Source organism: Bacillus rossius, chromosome 2 (assembly GCF_032445375.1).
Source record: "Bacillus rossius redtenbacheri isolate Brsri chromosome 2, Brsri_v3, whole genome shotgun sequence".
NCBI classification, from domain to species: Eukaryota; Metazoa; Arthropoda; class Insecta; order Phasmatodea; family Bacillidae; genus Bacillus; species Bacillus rossius.
In genome coordinates, this window is record NC_086331.1 from 29,507,162 (window position 1) to 29,531,101 (window position 23,940).

General features: G+C 34.7%; 1 protein-coding gene across 3 annotated transcripts in view; it reads right to left on the reverse strand.

The window, feature by feature from the left end:
- The window catches only part of LOC134529209 (calcium-dependent secretion activator), a 520,687-nt gene that overhangs the window by 286,728 nt on the left and 210,019 nt on the right, over positions 1 to 23,940 (reverse strand). For 2 of the 3 annotated variants that reach the window (XM_063363074.1, XM_063363076.1), the window contains exons 4-7: positions 19,622 to 19,789; positions 19,151 to 19,326; positions 18,319 to 18,398; positions 12,153 to 12,301 (exon numbers count right to left, since the gene is read on the reverse strand). In XM_063363074.1, the coding sequence (XP_063219144.1) occupies positions 12,153 to 12,301; positions 18,319 to 18,398; positions 19,151 to 19,326; positions 19,622 to 19,789 (573 nt within the window). Of the gene's footprint in view, positions 1 to 12,152; positions 12,305 to 18,318; positions 18,399 to 19,150; positions 19,327 to 19,621; positions 19,790 to 23,940 lie in introns of all 3 variants that reach the window. The other variant, XM_063363075.1, reaches the window with a different exon arrangement.

Here is a 23,940-nt window from a genome sequence, read left to right on the forward strand (position 1 = left end):
AAATAATACATAAGACAAGAAATAGTTTCAAATCATAACTAGTAGGGCTTAATGAGTATCAAACATTAAGAAAAAAGTAACGATAAAAGTTGTGTAGAGCAACAATCCCAATCACTTATGAAAGAAAGAAATTAAAGAAAAAATAGGAAATAAAACTAAATGTAAATCAAATGTAATCAAATGTAATCAAGTATATGTTAAAATGACGCTGCCAGTAGAATCAAGCAGGGAAGCCCCATATAGGCGAAACATTACCTAGGTAAATAAATGTGTATACTTATTCTTAAACTTAAAAACAGGGACAACCGACTTACCAAAGCGGTAAAAAGCACATAGGGTAAAAAAAATATATATACACACACACATATATATATATACATATACATACACACATTATATATATATATTAGTGATGGGTCAATTCCTGTTTTTTCCCGGTTCTCGGTTCGGTACCGGTTCTTAAAAATCGGTTCTCGGTTCCTCAGTTCTGACTTAAAAAAATAAAATAAATATTATTCACACAGTATTTATGAGGTATTTTAAGTAATAAACTAATTATTGTTTTGGCTACAAAAAAGCACTAAAAAGCATGTGTACAGACTTACATCTTCAACAATTTACTGTTTATAACACTGAAAATAATAATTTGTTTGTATTGTTCTGTCCTCAATGTTTTTTATTGTATGCTTACAAAGAAATGCATTGGCATAATGTTTCAGTCTTTAAAGAGGCTATCAAAGCAAATTAAAAGGTTTAGTATAGTTTTCAAGCTACAGTAAACACACCAACCTTAATAAAACTAAAATTTACTATATTAATCTAGTAATTACTTCAAGAAATCTACATACACCCTCCTTTAAAACATAGAAATAAAAAGAACATGTTACAATAATGGAAATAAATACAATGATGGTGATCTTTCAAACTATTAAAATAAAAAATTGTCCATCAAACTTATTGCCTACATTGAAACCAGTTTGTTTGCACAGTCAACAGTAAATTACTGCCACACTTCTGATGCCATTTCTTACACAATTTGCTCTATTTGGCCAGAATAATTATACTTTACAAGTGTCAACAAGCATTTTGTTTGACCAGCCAATAGTAAAATACATCTACACATCCATACACCACTTTACTATACATATATAAAAATAAAATAAACTTCCTCCTTCAAAAAAATCCCGTTTGTCTAAAAGAGAAAGTTACTAGCCATTACACTAGATGGCTGCAGATGCAGTGAACTTACATTCGAAAGCACTGCACAAAAAAATGCATAAAATTTTATAATGCCAAAAATTATTACGGAAAAATTTTAACCAATCATTAATTCTACTAAACAAACATTCTGTGGAATTTGCAATAAACCAGTCACCCTTACTTACGTGTCAACGACTCAATTAACTTCCTATTTTTAAAAACAAATTGAAACAAACATAGCGTCTTTCTGTTCTCACATCTTTGCTGAGGCACGTTATAGAGTTGCACACATCTATGAACTAGATCTATGGCACCTTCAACTGTTATGTTTTGATTGTGAAACGTACTTTGTTTACAGATGTGGCGAGAACATTGAATATTTTCACGTGTAATTTATTTTATAGTTAGAGATGAATATTACTCCATGGAAGTCCAAAAAAATAATTCATATGTGGATTGGACGTGAGTTGAGCCATTACATGCTGCAGTTAAGTTATAGTGAAGGACTATTTTCGTAAAGGGTTTCGCTATACTGCCGGTACCGGTACCAGCACCGACATTTTAGCTGCGGTTCTCGGTGCCGGTTAAACTGCTGAGAACCGTAGGAACAGAGAACCGACAACCGGTACCGACCCATCCCTAATATATATATATATGGACAACTAGGTAAAAGTAGACTGCCACACTGACTGACCACCATCCATATGGAGGGGGTTGGTGGGGCAGACAAACTAATAATAATAATAATAATAAGCAGGGAAAAAGCCACAAAAAAGAATAAGAAATAAAATCTATCCCCTGGGCAGGAGGTAAAGGTCCAGAGGACCAGGTACTCCAAAGCAAACTGCCAAGGGTATCTGGAAGGCACTCAACAGAGTGCTCTTTCAGAGGCTCAAGCAAACAAGTAAAAAATAAATAAATAAAAAAATAACCTCAGCAGGTAACTCTACCCTGATGATGACGACTGCAATGTAGACCAGAAACATCGGTGATATATTTTATCTTTGAAAGATTTGTGCAATGGGAGTGCATGACTTGATGTAAGTTTTTGGACATACGCCATTGCTAAAAACTTTTTCTGTTGAAGAAAAACTAAAAACTAAAAATAAAGAAATATATAAATAAAACCCAAAAAAGGCAAAAAATACAAAATTAAGCAAAAAATTGCTGTTGTCAACAAGGATATAAACACCACAAAATATTCCGTGACAGGAATATGGTCAACAAAAAAACAAAGAAAAACAAAGAAAAATGTACTAAGAGAACGGTGATATATTTGCCTTGGACGCAACTACAACCCAGAAGCCACGCTACTTCAGACAATGGCAGCGAAAGCCTACGATCTTTAAAACTAGTTAAGTTTACCTTCAATTTTGATGTATGATTTGTTGTAAAAAGTCTAAATTAAACTATTATAATATAACATTGAAACTGGGACATTTTTTAGGACAATCTGTATTATGTCTTGAAATTCTGCTGCTGTATAGTTCTCACTACAGGCTTACCAGAAAATCTATTTTTTTTATTTGCTAATTGTTAGTTTACAAAACAATATCAAAATGTTCACAATGTTGACTATTGTGCCAGTTTACTAGAAACTGCTTTGTATTGTTCAACTTTATAAAGCACTAAGTTTTATTTTTTTCCTAATTTTTTTATTAATTAATTAATTTATTTATTTATTTAAATTAGTTACATGCCCACAGACAGTCTTGAGACTTAAGAGGTGGGCACGACACAAAACAAGTACAACACAAAACAAGTAAAAACAAACACTATCACATATCACAATAAATAGAGACAGCACAGGATATTCACAAAACATGAAAACAGAAAAACTAGCAGTTAAACTGATTTATAAAGATGAAGACAACTAACATTGGAATATTATATGTGAATTCCAAAAGGATTTTCGAGGTTTAAATGTTAGCATGCCTTTGCCTAATTACAGATTGTACTCATCCTCTCAGCCGTGGAGTAACGTATAATGTCCCCAAAAGTCGAATTTGTGTGCAACTCTTTGCACTTATAACTTTGCAGGGTTGTGTTTCTGTAAAGTTTTTCCTGGACAAAAATTGCTTGTTTTGGCATTCCCTGCCATTCACTAAATTTATGCCCAGAAATTTCCCAATTTCTGTATATTAGTAATGTAGAATTGTACGTATAAGGTTGTATAATTTTAACCCTTTATAGTTCTACTACACAAAACTTATTTCTTTTATAAGGAAGCAAAAACTCAGGTCTTAAAATTTACAGTGAACTTTGAGATGTACCATGAATTTGTAATGTTCCAAAACAGTTTGATAAAAATGGTACAGCAGTTTACTTTTAGATTTACAAAATTTTATCTTGGCAAATTGCTTCCAAATGATTCCTTTGTAAAACATTTAAAGAGTTTTTACTCTTTAGTGCTGTTTTGCTTGTGTGGAAATCTAAAGCCTAGCTATAATTGAATAGCACATTAAACAGCACACGCACAGAAACGGAATACACATCTTGATATGAAACTAGCTACAATGACAGACAACACAACTACAGAAAAATTATATACAATTGAAACAAAGAAGTTAGGCAATATAATCTGAAGAGAAAAGCTATTAAGGCTGAATATGCTGACAAACTAATATAAAGATTGAAATACAGAAAACAATTTATTATTTTATTCCAGTCAAAATTTATAACTAATTATTATCACTCATAGTTTTATATGATATTAAGAAAAACCAACTGTATAACTAATTTATTGTATTTTTAGAAATATATAATCCTCAAAATTTTTTTTCATAAGTGAACTGAACATAATTGTCAACAAAGTATACCCCAAAATAACAATAGTACTTAGGCTTGTGCAAATATTAGTTTTTTTTTTTTTTAGTTTTAATCAAATTTTAATACAAACCAATTTATACTTGAATACAAATTGAATTTGAATAGTAAGAATGAGAATAATTAGAATCGTACAAAAAATTATTTATCACGTCACATTACAACAAATATTTTGGGCAATGAAATTTTCACAAAACACAAAATGAAGTGAAGTAATACTAAATCCAATCAATGTCATGAAAACTGTGAAATATTTTAAAAACAGCTTTATTCACAAAACAGTATTGAAATTAGCTAAAATTTACATTTTAAAACCAAGTTATTCACCCATTATGGTTGTTAACGGCATCCAGATAAACTGTATTTTAGTTGAGCAATATTACTAACACATTTACTAAAAATGTTTTACTTAGTTCTAAGGTATGTTGCAGAACACAAGTACATAATAAAACCACATGACACCACTTAACATTTATTTTCCATACATCATGCTACACCAGTAACTATAACCGGAACTGACGTTCACCTGTTGTCATCAGTCGCGCCAAACATCAACAGCAAGGCAGATGTACAACACCTTTCCCTTTATACTGCAAGACATGTGACCACTTGCTAGGGTTCTAGGATTTACTTGTTGAGACCAACCTTACATACATAGTTTTGCAGTTGCTTTTAAAAGTACACACTATGACTCAGAAGACAATTATACTGAGTACAACACAAGTGCAGATCACAACATACTAATTGACAAACAGACAATAATTGACAAGCAGACCACGCCTTTGCCTTTCCTTCTTTACAGTACACCATGCAATGACATAAATGACATACAACATTACAAATTTAAGCACTTCACCGGCTTCACCTCCCTTCCACTTCTGGTAGCCGGGTTTTGGCCACTTCTGTCTGTTGCTCCCTGAGAGTCAGCACCCTGCACAGCAGACACATCAGTCACCACATTCGTCGAAATTTGGGGCTCAAACCCCTGGAAGTCAGGCTCCGATGATGAGGTGCGTGGAGTCTGCTTCAGGCGGTTACCCTCCACGCCGCCAGTCTCGGTGTTGGGATCCTCGAGCAGGCGTGGAGCTGACTGGTGGGGCTTCTGCGAGGTCGTGGACTTCTTCAGATGGACCACATTGTGACGCACTATCGCATCACCCGATCCTCGCACCCAATAAGAGCGAGGTGATGGGTGTTTGTCCACAATGACTCCCGGCTCCCACTTGTAAGTTTTGTGGGTTTTGACAACCACATTTTCCCCTTTAATGAATGTTATCTCCTGTCACCTGGCAGTTTTTGTTGTACATGTCTTTCATCTGCCGCTCCTTTGACATTAATGATCTAACCACATGTTTCAGGGAGATTACCCTAGGTTTGAGGGTGTTTACCTCGAAGTCTCCTATTAAATAGTAACTAAGAAGGAAACCAGTCTAAGCAAGGAAGAGGGGTTTTTCTAAGTTCACGAAATAAGTTTCTGAAATCAGCGCCCTGACTTTTGAGTAGCAGCATTTTGCTAATCTTTACTGCCATTTCTGCCAACCCGTTACTGCGAGGATAATGAGGACTACTCATTCGTAGCTCAATTTCGCTCAGAGCGTAATACTGATGGCATTCTTGAGAATTGAATGGCATGCTATCAGCATTCAGCACTCATGGGAAACCATGAGTGCTGAACACTTGTTGCATGGCACTGATGACGGCAGAGGAAGTCTTTTTGGAAAGTTCACACACATCTATCCATTTGGAATATTTTTCCACAAGAACCAAATAACCTTTCCCAGAGAAGTCAAAAATGTCTGCACCTTCTGTGTCATATGGTAGCTTTGGAGTGAGATGTGGGCAAAGGGGCTGTCTGTAGTTGGTTGGGCGAAACTTCTCACACATAGAGCATTTTTTAATTAACTGCACAATATCAACTGACATAGATGACCAATGAAACAACTGACGACCCTTGGACTTGGTCTTAGATTCCCCGCAGTGGCCTTCATGAGCAGCTGTAGAACATATGGTCTTAGAGCCTCAGGAACAACAACCTTATCACCGAGGAAGACTAAGCCACTTTCAGCACAAAAGTCATCTCGCATTTTGTAATACGGTTTGCATACTTGAGGAACTCTACTGTACGGGGGCCAATCTGACTGACAAAATTGGGACACTTGACAAAGAGCCGCATCCTTAGTTGTTTCCAAGTGGAACTGAAGCAAGCATTTGTTTGACATAGGCAAGTGCTTACTGACGGAATGTACTACCTCAACCATTGCAGGATCGTCGCTTACCTTGTCTGTAAGATATGATCGAGACAGGTGGTCTGCGAAATACATGAGTTTACCAGGTAGGTAAGTAATGTTTAGGTCATACTTCAACAGTTTGAGACGTAACCTCTGAAGGCGTGCTGAACCTATATGATGAACCAGTTTGACCATAACATACACAAGTGGCTTATAATTAGATTGCACTAGGACCTGCTTACCATGAATGTAGTAGTGAAATTTAGCTGAGGCAAAAGAAACTGCTAAGAGCTCCTTCTCAATCTGGGAGTAGCTCTTTTCTGCCGCTGTAAGGGACCTGGAGGCAATGTGCATGGGGTGGAGACCTTTTAGGCCCTCCTGAAACAAAGTAGCACCTACCCCACTCTGTGAAGCATCATACTGTATAACAAGTTGGGTTTTGGGATCAAACATTGCCAGGACAGGTGCACTAGTAATGAGCAACTTAAGTTTACAAAAAGCCTCTTCATGACACAGAAGCCACAACCATTCTACATCCGATTTAAGAAGTTCATACAACGGGGAACACACACTAGACATACCTGGAATATAACAGCGAACCAAAATTGAACATACGCAAAGTACGTTGAAGTTCTTTGCGATTGCTGGGAGCCCGTAGACTAGTCAGAGCTCGGATTCGATCAGAATCAGGTGACATGCCTTCGGCGGAGAAGATCTGGCCCACATACCTCTCTTCAGAAACCTTATATTAAAGCTTATCTGGGTTGAACTTGATGCCAAGGCTGGCCGCATGTTCCACCACTTTCTGAGCACACATATCATGGTCACCTTCTGTTTCGCATTTGCAATGAATATCATCAAAGAATGTCACCACTCCAGGAATAGAGGTCAAATTCTCTTCGATAAACATCTGGAAATTTTCTGGGGCATTGGCAATGATGTATGGCATGCGTAGATAGTGATAGCAACCAAATGGTGTTGTGCAGCCCACTAGTATTTTTGGCACAATTTAAAATTTGAATTTTTAAAAAATAATGTCTTCAGTCATTCTTTTACTGAAAGAATTTAAACTTTTTCCTGCTCCTGTACATTTCCATTCAACCTTTGTCAGACCTGTCTCCCCAATTTTTCCCAGCCCTAAATCCAATTTTTGCAGAGTCTTTGCCAGTCAGTCCGTGTATCGTTTTATCCCCGCCTTGGCGCACGAACGTCGTCTGTAATTCGACTCTGATCCGTGACGAGAACTGCTGTGCTCTGCAAGCTCTCAGGACAGGCTAATTCCAAGACCTCGCCTGACGCGAGCACTTCTGGACATGATCTCGAATCATCTTCGCCAAAGTACAGTCACGCCTCTGGGTCCTGTAGAGCCACTTTCCCACTGTCATCAGCAGCCCCCACACCTCTCCCCCTCTCCAAGTTTTCCTGGGAACACCGGCCCAGGGTCGGCCTCTCCCCAAGGCCTTATGCTACCTGGTGGTAGTTTTGCGAATCACTTCCCCTGGGAGTTTGAGCACCTGCTTAACGCCTGCCCTCTGGCGTCTCCCGCAGCAACCAGTACCCAGTAGTTCCTTCCCAGGCCACCAGGGTGCTGGCCTAGTCCACTTCATAAGCCACATGCAGCTAGCTGTGTCCTCGTGCGAGTCGACCTCTAATCTGTTCAGCCACATTTCAGTAAGTCGCGCTGACATCGGCCGGTACCACCAACTTCGAGATATCAAAGTCTGCTTTTCTCGAAAAGCCCCTCAGTAACCGTCGGAACCTTTCGGTTCGAAAGCAGAAGCTTCCCCCCCCCCCTTTCTTTCTTTAACGTCGCCTTTTAATTACGAGTCTCTGGCGCCCAAAATTTACTGCGCGCAGCGATTCTGGACTGGCTACTTCGTATCTACGTCATCAAGACGCCTCTCCGTTTTTCTTTTAAGATGTGATCAACTAGACAAAGGATGATTCCCACAACTGTAGTGTTTAGGCGTTAGTCAGTCTGTATAGATCTAGCTCGTAGAAGTAGTCATGTTATAGTCATCATAAATAGTTAATTTTTTTTAAATCATGAAACGTCCGCGACAGGTCCATGTGCTCAACGCCCGGGCAGATCCTGGAAGACATCACCCTGTTTGAGAGGGACCAAGTACCAGGGTACAAGTACCGGACCAGAGAAAAAGTACCAGACCAGGGTACAAGTACCGGACCAGTTTACAAGAACCGGACACATTCCAAGGACCAGATCAGTCTCCACGGCCCGGATGACTAAGGCCCTCTGACGTCCCGTCAGCTGTTGCACTTCGTCCAGTAACCTTAAAACCGCCAGCCCTTCAGTTTTTGAAAACCTTTTTGGACTAGCATTGAACCACGACGTTGCTCATATCAGACAGCCAGAAGTTTCTTGCGACTACTTAACATGTTTATTGTTACGAATTTTATTTAAATTATGTTGAAGATCTATTTAATTGTCTAATAAGGGCTGGCCCATTCTCCTAATAATGTGATTTTAAATTCATGTTATAGATAAATATTTTTGTTAATCAATTTATAAAATATCCAATATGAAAATAATCAGAAGTAAAACAAAAACAGAAGTACTAATATCTAGACGAAATCATTATTTTGCCTTCTGAAACCAAAAGATCCACTTGTTCCCCCCCCCCAGTCATCACGAGAGTGAATTGTAACAAAGTTGTAACATAACTTGTGTTTACCCTGTTATGACTGAGAAGTGTAACAATAAAATGGTAGCAGAGCCTGTGGTTTCAGTTATAGGTAGTGTGTGATTTCGTCTATACGCAAGCCCAGTAATATTACAAAATTAAAAATATTTTTTCAAAAATTTTAATTGTTAGTATAGATATAATTTTTTTATACAACTTTTAAGCTGGCACTATTCGTAGGTAGTTAAAAACTATTTGTAATGTTTTAAGTGTAATACAGTCAAACCTCTCTGAAACGACCCCTCACAGTTCCCAGGAATAGGGTCGTAATAGAGGGGGGGTCGTAATAGATGTTTTCCGAAATTTTCAGTTCATTTCAACCCCCCCCCCCCCCCCCCTTCCCAAAACGCTACTCGCTAACCAGCCGTACAATGGCAGGATGCTGTCTCTCACAATGACAATGCTAGACGGCTTTGCTTTAAACCCACTTCAACCTTCATGACAAGTCCGTCGCCCTACATGCCACCTCTAAAGAAAATATGTGTTAGTTTACATGTATGTTTTCTGCTTTCCGTAGTTAAATACACTAGAACCCCGATGTCACGAACCCCGGATTTAACGAAGCAGTGATTTTACGAATACATTCTCGGAACCGTCAAAAAATTGGACATTTTGACCAAAATGTGAAAATCAGAAAAAAAAAATTTTAAAAAACGAAATGAAAGATCATTAAATTCTGTTAATTTTAACACACAACGTATTTTTGTGTCGGCTTTAATACAGTAGAATCCCGCCGATGCGACCCCCCTCAGATGCGTCCATTCCGTTTATACGACCGTTTTTTTAGAAACTGTGAAAAATTTTAGCAGAGAAAGTCGAAAATTTGAGTAAAATCGGCTGAAAAACAAGTCTGTTACACTTTGTTGGGCGCTATGTGTTCACGTTTATCTTGGCGAGAGCTGTACTGTAAGTAGGAAGGCATACAAAAGACGGCTAAAAATAGATACCACCCCTCTAGACTCTCCACGCGGCAGTGTCTAGCCGAGCTCGGCGCGTCCACTATCGCACGAAAAGCCGTCTCAGTTGTCATGTTATCTTACACCTTCTGCGTGAGAAACTGTCAGCATCCTCCTCCCCTCCCACACTGCGTGCGGAAAAAGCCAGGTTGTATAGTCCATTCTCGGTAAAATAAATATTTTAGGGGCTTATACGACTGTCCTTCGCCGTTAATAAATACTTTATAAGTTTAAGTTACTATGATACAATTTGTTTATTAGTCACACAGCAGTTTCTGCTAAAAAATCACTAATACCTCGAATTTTATTGAATAGAAAAATTTAGCAGGGCCGTAAATATATTTATTTTACTGCATAGTTACTTTTTCATCTGCATTCGAACGTGTTTTTTTTTCTTTCTTTTTTTTTACGCTGTGAAGGGTCGTGGAAAAGATAATTGCTTGAGCTGTCAAAATAAACATCGCTGACGGCAAGGGCGGGAGCGCATCCTGTCGGTCTGTCGCTGTGATTATCTACTCCAAAAACATGTCACAGCATTTCAGGATAGCATTGTTCTTATATCTTTCGTTTAAAGCCGAATGTTTTCTACCTGATCCACACAAGTTCCTTCGCCACGTTTTGAACGAAAATAACAACCAGCCGGCTAGCATAGCCGAACTCGCGTGACGTGAATTCACTTAAGGAAATGGGTGTCGTGTGGGGCTGGCTTAAGCGCTGACAGCGGTCGTAAACACGTTGCCACAAAAACCTTTATCTGCACCCTGCCGGCAAAGGGACGTGGAATGGGGGTTATTAAGCGCTGACAGCGGTCGACAGGAAGTGGTATCTATTTTTAGATATGCGCTGCCTACGGCTGTACAGCACTCGGCAAGATAAACGCAGTAACACACTACTCACCACAAGAAACTTATTTTCTGTCCTGTTTCTTCGGATTTTCGGCAATTTTTCACGGTTCCTCGAAATCGGGTTGTAATAGAGAGGTGGTCGCAATAAATGGGGTCGCAACAAAAAGGTTTTACTGTACCTCAATGCTATATTCAGTTTAGTATTTTGTGAGAAATATTTTCTGTTCCGCCTCTCGCAGGCCGCAGCCGGCCTTCGCCGCGTCACCTGCGCGCTGCCACGCGCGAAACGCTATAAGTCACGTCCAACCTTCCCCTTTCCCCGCTCCGACATTACGCTCCGCCCAGGCCGCCGAGCACCGCCAGCCGCCTGCACACGTGATAATATGCGACGACACAGAACACCCTCCCTCTCCCCCTCCCCAGTAAGTCCAGAGGCCATCAATCTTCGGCTCACGACTGTCATTCTGGAAAAACAGTGCACAGTGCACGCCTACATTCCTGACCAGTCTATGGTCTAATTATTTCCCCAAAAGATAATATATGTATACTAGTCCTTTCGGACGTTAGTTTGTTGTTTATCTCCCGGCACCTACGCGCGCCACCATGTTATCTCTTCACCTCATGACAGAGCTGCCAACCGCGCGGAACCCCCTCTCCTCTTCCTGTATGCTCCTCCCGCGTGCCACGTATTTTGTAAACAAACCACCCATGTCTTGCACGTCCTAATAATACTAATTTTAAGTCACCAAAACATGCACTAGGATTAATCTATACTGCATTAAATTTAGCAGCAAAGCATTTCTTTTATCTAGGGAAATTCAAATATAACATGATATATAACTTATAATAATATAAATAATACAAATAATAATAATCATATTAAATATTTTGTTTTTGCTCATGTTAAGATTCTGCCATTGTTTACATTTTCTAAGCATCTTAAACTTAATTATTAAAATTTTTAATAATACATAAAATAAATCTAAAAAAAAAGGGTCCATTCATTACGTAATATAAATTAAGAATATACTCTTAAGTTAAATGCACAAGTACTCTAATTCAATTGCATCGTTCACAAGCAACGTGAATATACTTCGTAATATCATTTCATTGTGTTACCATACACATCCATGTGCCTAGCGTTTAATTAAATGAATTTCGTGATCACCCAAAAAGAGGTGCAGTCACTTTCTTTTTGCCTTCAACGAAAGGTTTATTAAATATTATTATCTGTGTGTCTGTCGAATTTTCCCCACACGTTTTTTTTTATGCTAGCACAGCTTGTATTTGTGTCTCCACGTGTCTTGTGCATGCCATAAGTGAGTTAAATCAATTGTATTCCAGCCCAAATGTGTGAAATGAAAGGTGTTTGCAGTGAGATATGTTTGTACTAACCTGTAAGGCATTAAACAGGAGCTGGTGTTCAAACTTCTTTACACCCAGGATCTGCTGGAACATGTCGTAGAGCTGCTCCTTCGACAGGATCAGCTCACTGTTCAGCGACTGTTGTTGCATCCTGGAAGGTCGCTTTGAATCTTCATCACCTACTAGGAACACGCTCATCACACTAATATCTCACACCTCACGCCTCATGACAGTCCACCTCTTTTGCACAGGGCTCAGTTTACAAGATGACTCCTTTAATGACTTTTCCTATACAAACAAAATATTTAATATTCCTAAGTCATAAGATTACATGATATTCTGATACAACAGCATAAACAACACATTTTTTTTTTAAATAAATTAAATTGATCTATGAAAAACATAACATTGTAGGGAACAAATTTTTAATTTTCTGCAAATGTTAAATTAGATCAAGGTTTCAAATTTATGAGGGCCCACAGTGGTTTAGTGGTCAGTTTAAAAGCTTCCCACCAAAACAATCCAGGTTCGATTCCTGACAGTGTTGATCCAAGGTTTTTTTTAAGTGAATATATGGTGGATTTTGGAGTGAAGCAGTGATTTTTCTCAGGGTAAGCTTATTTATCAATGCATTAATTTGCTGCTCCATGTCATTTTCCACCCCCTTGTATATCATTAGTTACTTTGATGACACCACAGGTAACTCAGAAATCTTTCAGTTCACTTTAAATTTTTGCTTCCTCAGTACAATCAAAGAATTTTTTTTAACTTAATTAATTTGGTTTGATTATGGATTTGGTATTAATTATGTTTAGGCTTGTGTGAATATTGTAATTTTTTTAATGCAAATACAAATAATTTATTATTAGAAGGTATTCAATTCTACTTTGAATACAAACACTATAAAATAATTAATATTAAATTGTAACAAATATTAGACATAGCATAACTCGTCAGTTTGTCATTTACAAACGTTCACTGATAAGTTTAAGTCATTTTACAATAAACAGGCAAAGTTTTCTCACTATTGTCTCATAAAAGAGTAGCGGAAAAAAGTGCGTAGACAATTCAAAACACCAACTATTTGTGGCATTTTAAATATGAAAATAAACTAAATAAACATTTCATCGCATATACTTGTAGCGGGAAAAATAAATAAATGTCAATATGAGCTAGTTCATTTAATCTGTTTCACAAATACAGAATCTAAAAGAAATTCACATTTTTTGTGAAACTGATTGATTTTGTTGTATTTTGTGGTTCTCAAAAACATTTTGTGGGCAATATGTAGAGCTACTGGATCTGAAAAACATGAATAAAAACTTAAGTAAAATGTTGGTTTGGTTAGGTTAGGTTAGCTGCATAAAAACACATTTTTTATTTAAATAATTGAACAAACATTTATGTTTAATTATTGTAACTGACTTCAGCTAACCAACCTTTCACTGCAAACATGAATTTTACAGTCTAAATGGATGCAAATATGGCAGTATGTGCTTCCTTCATTCAATGTCAAAAACATGTAATTCAGGACTTTATGTCACACAGTTTTACACTAACCTCTAGGCTACAGGACCTACATGATTATAGTGGGCTCCGAACAACATGACACCAGATTTGCTGTTCACAAATTGAGCCATGCCCTATGCTTGGGATCAAACCCATGACCTCAGAACATCAGAATGACAGATTAGCAAGCATGACCCCTGTGGGCCCTTCATGCAGTGTGAATTAATTAACAATAACACATGGTAGAAACAAGAAGGCCAGGGTTAGGGCTGTACTGTAGGTGTCAAAATAGAGTACTGTTCAGTTAACAGGATTCAATAGGTTGCAGTACTTGTTCTAGACTTCTTGACTTTTTATTTTTAGGTTTCAAACTCTTGAATTTGCTTTTTAATTCTTGATACAAAAACTGTGCTTTTGTGTTTTGTTCTCGTGAGATATCCTTTCTGAATGTTCCATAGAAAACATTTTTCAAGAGACTACTCTATGATCAGAAGAAAACACTTTAAATAGTCTAAACTTGCACAATAATATGTAATCACTAAACAGAAGCAAACAACCAATTTCAAGCAATCTCAAAAAACTGATAGTTGTTCTTTTTTTTCTGCTCTTTCTGTTTAGTTCATCATGAGCTCGTAACACAGAACAAACCAAGCATGCACAAATGATTTATAGAGTAAATATAGACCTTTAAAATCCCAAAGATAAAGCTTATTTGATTTAAAAGAAACATTCCAGCTTGTACAATACTGGAGCTAAAACATTTATTAAAAATTTTTTTTTTGAAACAAGTCTGACACAGTGTTACACATGATGGTCTTAAGACCGACACTCACGCATGCTAGCTACTCTTATATGAAAAGAGTTAAACTTTTTGTGAATGTAATTCTAATGCAGTACAATTTCACTGTTTATCGACAATATGAAATTTGACTACAAAATATGCTGTACCAACAGTATAAATGTAAGTTACAAATATAATTCATTGTTTTAATTCTAGCAGGCATTCCTGTGTATTGCTATAACTTTGTCAGTTGCTGTTTCTATTTTGTAAATGGAATTACACATTTTAGCACAACTATTTTGATATTTTAATTTATTTAAGTTTCATATTTATGTGACTTTAAAAATTTTGTAAATATTTTTGTTTCTGGCAATTTTTTTGGATTACCAGACAAAGGCTGAAACTGAATTAAACTTTAAGTTTTAGTTTACACTTGTAACTACTTATTGTTTGCTTTCTTCCATGTTGATAATTTTGTGATTAGAACAACTGAGTTCAACTTTTTTTTTTAGTTTTAGTTTACATTTGTTTTCTACTCATTTGTTTACTTTCTTTCATGCATATAATTTTGTGATTAGGGCAATGAAAAGTGAGTTTAGGGTTGTTATCAATTGCAAATGCCTTGTTTGGTGTGATTTGTTAGTACATTCAGTACAAATCAATAAAATGATGCAAGGAATAATTCAAAGAAGACATTCCTACAATTTTTTAGACCTTCAAATTTACTAAACAAGCTACAAATTTGTGAATGCCAGTCAAATGGACTTGAAAATATAAACGATAAATTTAGAAGACTATTAGAAAGAAATTGGTAGAATGAAAAATATTCTCTAACCAATTAGTTCAAATACATCAGTTATTAATCTTTTACATCAGCTATGTATGTGACACTATAGTGATTGAAAACACCTCTGGTAGTTGTCTGAACCAGTCTACAAAGACTGTTGTTTTTCTTGGTAAAATTATAAGAAAAGCAGTATGGAATATGTACTTAATTTAAGGTTGTATAATGGAAGGGGCAATGTTCTACAAAACCTCACTGTAACATTGTAGAATGTGTAATTTCTGAAGATGTAGTGTTTTAATGAGCATTTTAATTTAACTTTAACCAATTAAAGGAAAATTTTTAGTTTAAATTATAATCATGTTTTATTTTAGGTACTTATTCAAGAGCAGTCCTAGGACTGCTCTTAGACCAAAGTAAAAGATATTGCTGCATTCTTTGAATAATTCTTGCAATGGGGAAGCTTAGTTTAAAAGATTTTCAAGGACATACACCACTGCTGGTTTTAACTGTATTTCAAAGAGAAACCATAAGAATGAACAACAATGATGAATACACAAACAAAGAAAATCAACCGATGTAAAATATAAAACACATAGACAGCACCAAGAGAATTCAGTGGAAAGATTTTGTTGGAAAAAAATATCACAGCTCAGACAAACAGTGGCTTGACAACAATGAGACAGTTGTAACAAAAAATCACAACATACAGAAAAATAATTTTGGACAACACAGAGACAACAGACGAACCCAACAATGAAACTGAACAAATAATCTGGACAACACAATGACAACATAGCAACGCACAGACGAACCCCCAGCAATGAAACTGAACAAATATTCTGGACAACACGATGACGGCACAGATGAACACATTAGGCTTACCAAGACAAATAGTTGTGACGTTTCGGGAACTGACATCTGTTCCCGTCATCAAGCACAGACAGACTGATAGAGGACACTGGAAAAACAGGGTTTTTTTTGTGTGTTTGACCACCTCTTCTAGTGCGGCCAATGATAGGTGAGCAGTCACCTGAATGGTCGTGCACCTTATAGCTTTTTTTATTGACTGGTGTCTTGCTGTGAGGGTTATTGATTTGAAATTGTTTTTCATAATAAGTTACTTTCTGTTTTTATTAAAGGTATCCAAATATTTTTTTTTTTTCATTCAATACTTTGTTGACTGATTACCTAGTTGTTACTGGCAATAAATGCTAATTCCTTTAGATTCCTTATAATTGGGTGTACTTCCTGAATGAGTGGAGTAGTTGTGTCTCAGAGTATGTATTTTATGACTATTGTCCCAGTCATATTCGGCAAGTCTAGATTTTTGAGTTTCCCCATTCTTTACATTATTTTTGTGCTCTTTAATGTGTGTTGAAAGGACTCTGCCAGTTTCTCCTATGTACATGCAGCCAACTGCCAACTCACAGGGAACCTGATAAACACAGTTTTGGAACTGAAACTTGTTAAGTGACTGGATTTACTTTGGTGATCATGCTTTTGATAGTGGAATGGGATTTAAAAACTATTTTTAGTCTGTATTTGTGTTTTTCTTCATCTTATTTATTCTGGGAGGCCACAGACATACGGATTAACCAATGTACAAATTGTTTTTTTGAGCAATTCTTGCAGAATGTGGGATTTGTTGGTTGCCTTGTGCTGTTTTATGATGCCAGGTAGGTAACCAATTGCTAGGAGTTCATCTGATCTTGTCACAACCTATTATTTCTGCTTGGTCAAAGTGTGATTTAGACAAATTTTGGTGCTTGTTGGATGGTTGGAATTGAAGTGCAGGTATCTGCCCGTATATTTCAGTTTCCTGTATACTTCAGTGGTGATTTTGCAGTTTACCTTGGTTTCTGTTTCGTATGTGAAGAATTTTGCAAATTGTCTTCAAATTCACTTAAGCCATCTATACATTGAATAATGGGAGAAGAATTTTCGACCAAATAATAATGTGTGGTATTAATGGAAAACACGGTACATAAACTATGCACAACATATGTACGTATGTACAAGCAGCTTTATATTACATTAAATATTTTTAAATGTTGTTAAAAAGTAGTACATTACAAAAAAAAAAGAAACTTAATAAAAAAATAATGATGGCCCCACAGACTGTGATTTGAAACTTGTGGCCTCCTACACATCTGTTCTGCTGTTCATCAAGAGTAGGTCAGTTGCAGCCCGTCACAATCTGTTTTTTTGCCTTTATTTTTAAAATTGTCTTAACATAATGACAAATGTAGTTAAACATGAGATGTGAAAACAGAAATAAGTGTTTTGACAGCCTAGTACACAATGCCAGTATATTCTTATATGCACTTATCAGGGTCATTTAAGTTTTGACATGAAATCATCTAAGTTCTGCTTGTGCTAGGTATTGCATCAGCCATTTCAGCTGTACATATGATACAGTTGCAGAAAATGATTCAGTAAACACATATGCCATAAGTTGCTTGAAATGCTTGTTTATCAATAAAAGCACAACAATTGAAATAACAAGCTTTACACTTTACCTTTGACTGAAAGAAACATTTTTTATGTTTTGTTTTTATCACTAGAGCATTATTTTGCCCTTTTTGCCGACATCATAACATAAATTGTTAAAGAGTTCTAACTGAATGACAGCTACGTTACCATAGTTGTCTAGCACCCTGGGCAGAATGGCTAACCTATCTGTTTTAGTCTGTGGCAGGGGAACATTTGTGACGCATAACACAGTCATGTTGTGTCACTGTATTTTAAATTATACACAGCCTTTGCCGGCAACAAGCCTTATGGTGGGTCAAGAGTAATTCCAGAGATGTTTCGAATAACTGAAGTCTGGATATATGGTGATGCATTGTACAGAATAAATGTGTTTTATATTATGAAAGTAAATAATTACTCATATGCAAGCTTCTGATAAAGTTCTTTCATGCAGGTATGGAAATTATTTTCAAGCTTTTCTCTCCATATTTGATTTAGTGAAACACTATTTTAAACACAGGGAACAAAGACATGGAAGTTCAGAAGTTCATCAACTGATTATGCAATTCATTTATAAATATTTAAAGTTAATCTTTTTAATGGGTTTATTACTACAGCAAAAAAATTTTTACATTATAAGTCCATACCTTTAAATATACAATCGAATTTGGCCATCCATGATGTAAGGACAGTTTCTTTGCTAAGGCCATCAATTTCTGGTAACGATCTGTAAACACATCAGGGTATGTAAATTAGAAGACAAAAATTATACACAATGGTAATACAACTTAAAAATAACACCTTAAACCATAAAAACACAAAACTCAGAAATTTTTTATGCATTTAGAAGTTTTATACATAGCTTTGTTTTTAACTTCAAGTGAGAGAATTTTAATTCAACCAATGCGTAATAGATTTATTTATGATAATTACTTACTCATCATATGCATATCAAAAAAATATTTTGCCTTGCTTTTGTATTAGGAAAAAAATTTCATGTTGAATTACAAAAAAATTTTTAACACTTTTTTAGTGTCAGTAAAGGTTACTGCCAACTTTATAGGCATAATGAAAATTTATGTCATTGAATACTTGAAAAGGTAACATGATCAAAGATATCGAAAAACAGTATCTTCCATCGTTATGTTTATCTGGGGTTCTGGCGACCCGTCACTAAAGTGATTTGGGTTTAGGACTCAAGTACGTAGTACTTCCTGTATTTTGATAAAGTGATAAAAAAATTACACATATTTCTTCCTGTTTTTATTTTGAATTTAATTTTTGTTTCAAGTATACTTTTGATTTGAAATCGGAACAAATATTGTGTTTCATATGTTTGTAGACATTTTAGAAAAGTGTGGCTGCTAAAATTATATTTTTTCATCACACAAGCATTGATACAAGAGATTAAAATATAATTTTTAAAAAGCACAACTTATTAACATATGAAAATAACAGAATGTCAGATATAACCAGTACCTGACTCTTTTTTCGATATTGTTCCTGAAAACTTCACGGAAGTCGTGTTGCGAACATGCGCCAGATTGAACCATTTTCATAACCCTCTCTGAGCGGAGAAACACCTCGTAGTAACTCTGAACAGCGTTCTGGAAGGCCTCGTCTGCCATGATCTGCGTGTCTCCCTTCAAAAAACTCTATAACACCACAAACTTTATATAACTTCTGCACACAGAATACGTAATACATTAACTCATTTACATTAAGTACTCATGCTATAATTTCTGTAACTATATTTTTCTTTCATTTAGTGTAATGTGTAGATGATGCTAATAAATAAATAAAAAATATATTTATTTTAAGTTTTATATTTCACCATTTTACAATACTATACTGCATGAAATAGTAAATAATTTTTTTTCTCACCAGAGTATAAAGATCAAAGGGATTCGCTAAAAAAAAAAAAACATTAGCTTCTGAACACAAGCATACCTGAAATCTTCCTTGGATGGTTTCTAACTGCTGTTTCGTTATCTTAGTCTGGCGACGAGTCATGTCAGTCGGCTGCTTTGCATTGAACGGGTAGGCTATGCATCTGGATATGAACACATAAAGTTGTATCTTCTGTTTCCGCTCTTCTTCTTCGCGTTCTTGTTTGTCCTTGACAAAAACATACTTTCAATAAGAAAAGATAAATCTGTAAACATGGCTAATCATATATGAAAGTAAAGTTTGAATTACATGGGGTGGCATTACTAGCTAACAGTTGGTTAAAAAAACTTGTGTCTATGTGACCATGTTGTCAATAGCTCAGCAAGTGTTGATTACACAAAGTGAGTAAAACTCCCTTACTTACTCCAAGTGTCACATCTAGGTGTTTATTTTTTTTTTATCAAAATAAAAATATAATATAAACAACACTGTTTATTTTTTGCAATTTAATAATTAAACATTTTATTTAGACTTCAATAACCAATAATAAAATACCTAGTGATGACATGCAAGTAAAGAAGAGTACCTGCTTATAACAGTACAACTTTATTGTCTGGTACAAAACGTAACTCACACCGGATTTGTTTCACTGAATGCAGGCACAAATTTAAAGGGAAGGGCAATGGATGCAAATGCCCCCCTTTCACCCTTGAGCTATGGCCGAAGATCTTACTGTTTACAGAAAAAGTCCCATTAATTGAAAAATTTTTTAAGTCACGATGGACAATTTTTTATAATAAAAATTCAGATCAAAAGTTATATATGTAACATCAATGTCCAAATTTTCCAATTCAAATTTATGTCATATCAAAATTTTATATATATAGGACAGTCAAAAATGTTTTAAGTGCTGCAGTCATTTTACTAGCAAGTGCTTGTAACAGCTAAAAAAGAAAAAAAAATGGGTGTGTGTACTTATGTACACGCGTGAGAAGTTATACTTCTTTGGCATCATTAAAAATAGTTTTTAATTGCATGCAAATAATTAATTACAATAAAATAATAAAAGGGCTGGAAAAAGATAGTCACCACAGTCAATAAAGTTCAGTTTAAATTTGAAAAATTAAATAAATAAAATTTAGAGAATAACAAATATATGACATCATTTGTACTGAATATTATAAGATTCTTAATTTTAAATATTTATTATTTATTATTGATTATTTAATATTTTAAAAGAAAATAAACAAATTTAATAATAAAATTAATAATTTTATTTAAGTTTATTCATTTTTTAAATATTTATTATTTTCTTTATTAAATATTCACTTTTCATTTTTATCAAAAAGTTTTCATTAAATTTGTTCATTTATTTTTATAAATATTTATTATTTATACAATTTAATAATAAATATTAAAAATTAATATTTTAATTTGATGTTCAATTTTAATTTTTATCACAAATTTTTATTAAATGTTTTATTAAATTTATTTCTTTATTTTGTAAATATTAAATAACCAATAATAAATATTTAACATTAATAATTTAATAATATTTAGTATTAATTATATTAAATAATATTTTAATTTATATCAATAAATAATACATACGGATACTTAACCTCAATTATATTGGAGCACTTGAAAATGTATCTAAGCACAATTTTTTTTACTAATATTTACGTATAGTAAATAATATTAATCAAAATATTCAATTTAAATCACTACTGAATATAATTTATTAGCACATATATAATTCGCACTTGTATGAAACTAAAACACGTGTTGTGAATGTAGAAACTAGAAACATGTGGATAAATATTATAAATATGAAAACAGTGGCGACGAGCGTGCCAACATGCGCGACTAATAGAGGTTCTATTTCTATTTTGTTGGTAGCTTTTTTCTAGACTTAATGAGCGGTTTAGCGGGCAGCTTCAACCTGTCAATTTTGTGTTACAGTGATGCGCGCGCCTCTTAAAATTTCACTCTCATCATTTTTTCACAGCGCGCCTAAAGAAGTATAACTTCAAAAAAATTGTTGCTAAGTTGCGGTCTTTTGTTTGTAAGTGCTATGCTGAAAGATGCATTAACTCACTTTTTGCGCTTTAATTAATTATATCTCGGTAACTTTCACAACAAAGGTGTGTATTTCAACTTTAAGATAGGCCATATTGTCAGTGATAGCAGTAACAATAGTGCATTCTCTTCGGCAGAGGAAATGGATGACTTCGTAGAACATGCTGAGCATATGTAAAAAAATTTAACTCAACAAAGTCAATGTTTCTCGTTATTCTGTCTGAGGCAGACACGCTGTCGCTCCCTCAGGTGAGACCCTTATCCCTCCGCCGTATTCCAGACATTGCAGCAGCAGGCAGGTTCGCTGATCATACTAGTGTAGTTGCTCAGGCTCGGAGATATTGGGCACGTAATATACTTGTTAGGTTAAAAATTTTGCACGTATTGGCCAATTGGATCGGAGATTTGGGTGATTTCAATTGTGGTATTGCTGTTCAATGAACAATTTTTTTACGGAAATACCTTTTTGCAATAATTAATTATTATCGCAGTAATCGTTTCATCGCTTTCGTTATGGTAAGTCTGAATACCTTAAGAAAAATTGTAATTATATGTTTATACTGAAATCACTGAGAAATTAAGCATTCCCTCTATGGTAATTAGTATCTGGTTTTCCAAGTTCATTTAATAAATTTTAATAATATTCAAGCAATAGCTGCAGCGTAAGAAAAATACTAATTTTGGAGGAGATTTAACTATATATCTTATTGAAATAAACTGGATCAATAATTAAGTATTAATAGTAAGCTTTCCACAAAGCAAAATATTTAAGTCCACTTATTGTTATGAATATATGAATTTCCATAAATAATAATATTTCTGTATAATTGTCTAATCAACAATGGTCTCAAAATATGGAAAATGGTTTTAAAAATATTTCTAAAGTGCATCATATTATTTAAATATCAAAATGATTAATGGTTTTTAAAATTAATTTAAATGTAATAATTTCTTATTAATTATTAACAATTAGAATTATGGCCACACATATCAGCACTGTCGTATGCAAACCCTATTTTCCTAATAAAAATAAAGCAAATAATAATTGAGCTGTAGCTGCTGAGTAGAGACAAATTGTTAGAAAATTTACTCCCCTACAAAAATTTTTTTGGTTACTGGTATCTATTGTTTTTTTTTTGTCACTGGTTAAACAAAAAACTTTTAGTTAAAATTTCTAGTAAGTAAATATATGAATAACTAAGAACATAATTTTTGGTTCAACATACAGTAATCACAAAACCAGAATGAATTTTCTGTAAGATAGAACAATGTTATAAAAATTTATCCCCATCCCTGTTTCGAGCACAAGTCTAGCTATGTGGCTGATTGAATGAAACTGAAGACTATTCACCATTGTAATATAAATTCTGAGGTAGTTTGAAATTTGAATCCAAAGTAATTATTCTCATGTGAGTAGCTAGTAAACCCCATGTAATCGACATGCTGACATATCTGGTCTACTTAACTATGCATCTTCGTTGGAAATACTTTCATACCAACCCCACACTGCTATCGCACATTTATGATTTCTTATGCAGAGTTCACTTTGAATGGTCTTTAATTCTGACCACACATAAGATGGTTGCTTATATTTTGATCTGAAAGTATGATCTCTCAATACTGAACTAGAAATTTAGTCTAAAATCTGTTTTATTTTTATTGTAAACTTGCCTATTTGAGAGACCAAGCGGTGCTCATTTTAACTTTTCCAAATTTATATTCAAATACTATGATATTTTTTTTACTTTAGATTTAATAAAATTTTACAAAATAATGAATATTTTTCCATAATTAAAAATGTGTGTTTAATAATATTTTACAAAATATGTGCAGTAACAAAAATTAGTACCTAAATGCATATTAAATAAATGAACTGATTAAAACATCATTAATGGTGATTCATATTTAATATTCTGGATAAGTGCTTTAATTTTATTGCATACCCTTAATATTAGGTTTTAGTTTTGATTGAAGAGGTAACATATGTAAATTACTTAGAACAGCTGATTACAGTAATGGAAATAGGTATATATTTTATTTCTTACATACATATAGGAATGCACATGACCCTTCAGAAGTAATGGTACCAGATTATGCAGCATCTCTTTCCCCTCAACATTCCCACCCAAGGCAAAACTATTCCCTAAAAATATCTGAGCAAATTTTTGAAGCATCACAAATTATACAAGTTAAAAAATCAAATTTTAGTTTTCTATTAAATTTTTACCTTATCATATTGTCGCAGTTCAGAATTTACCAGAGTCTATGAAATCAAATTTTTGAACTCTACTATTGGGACT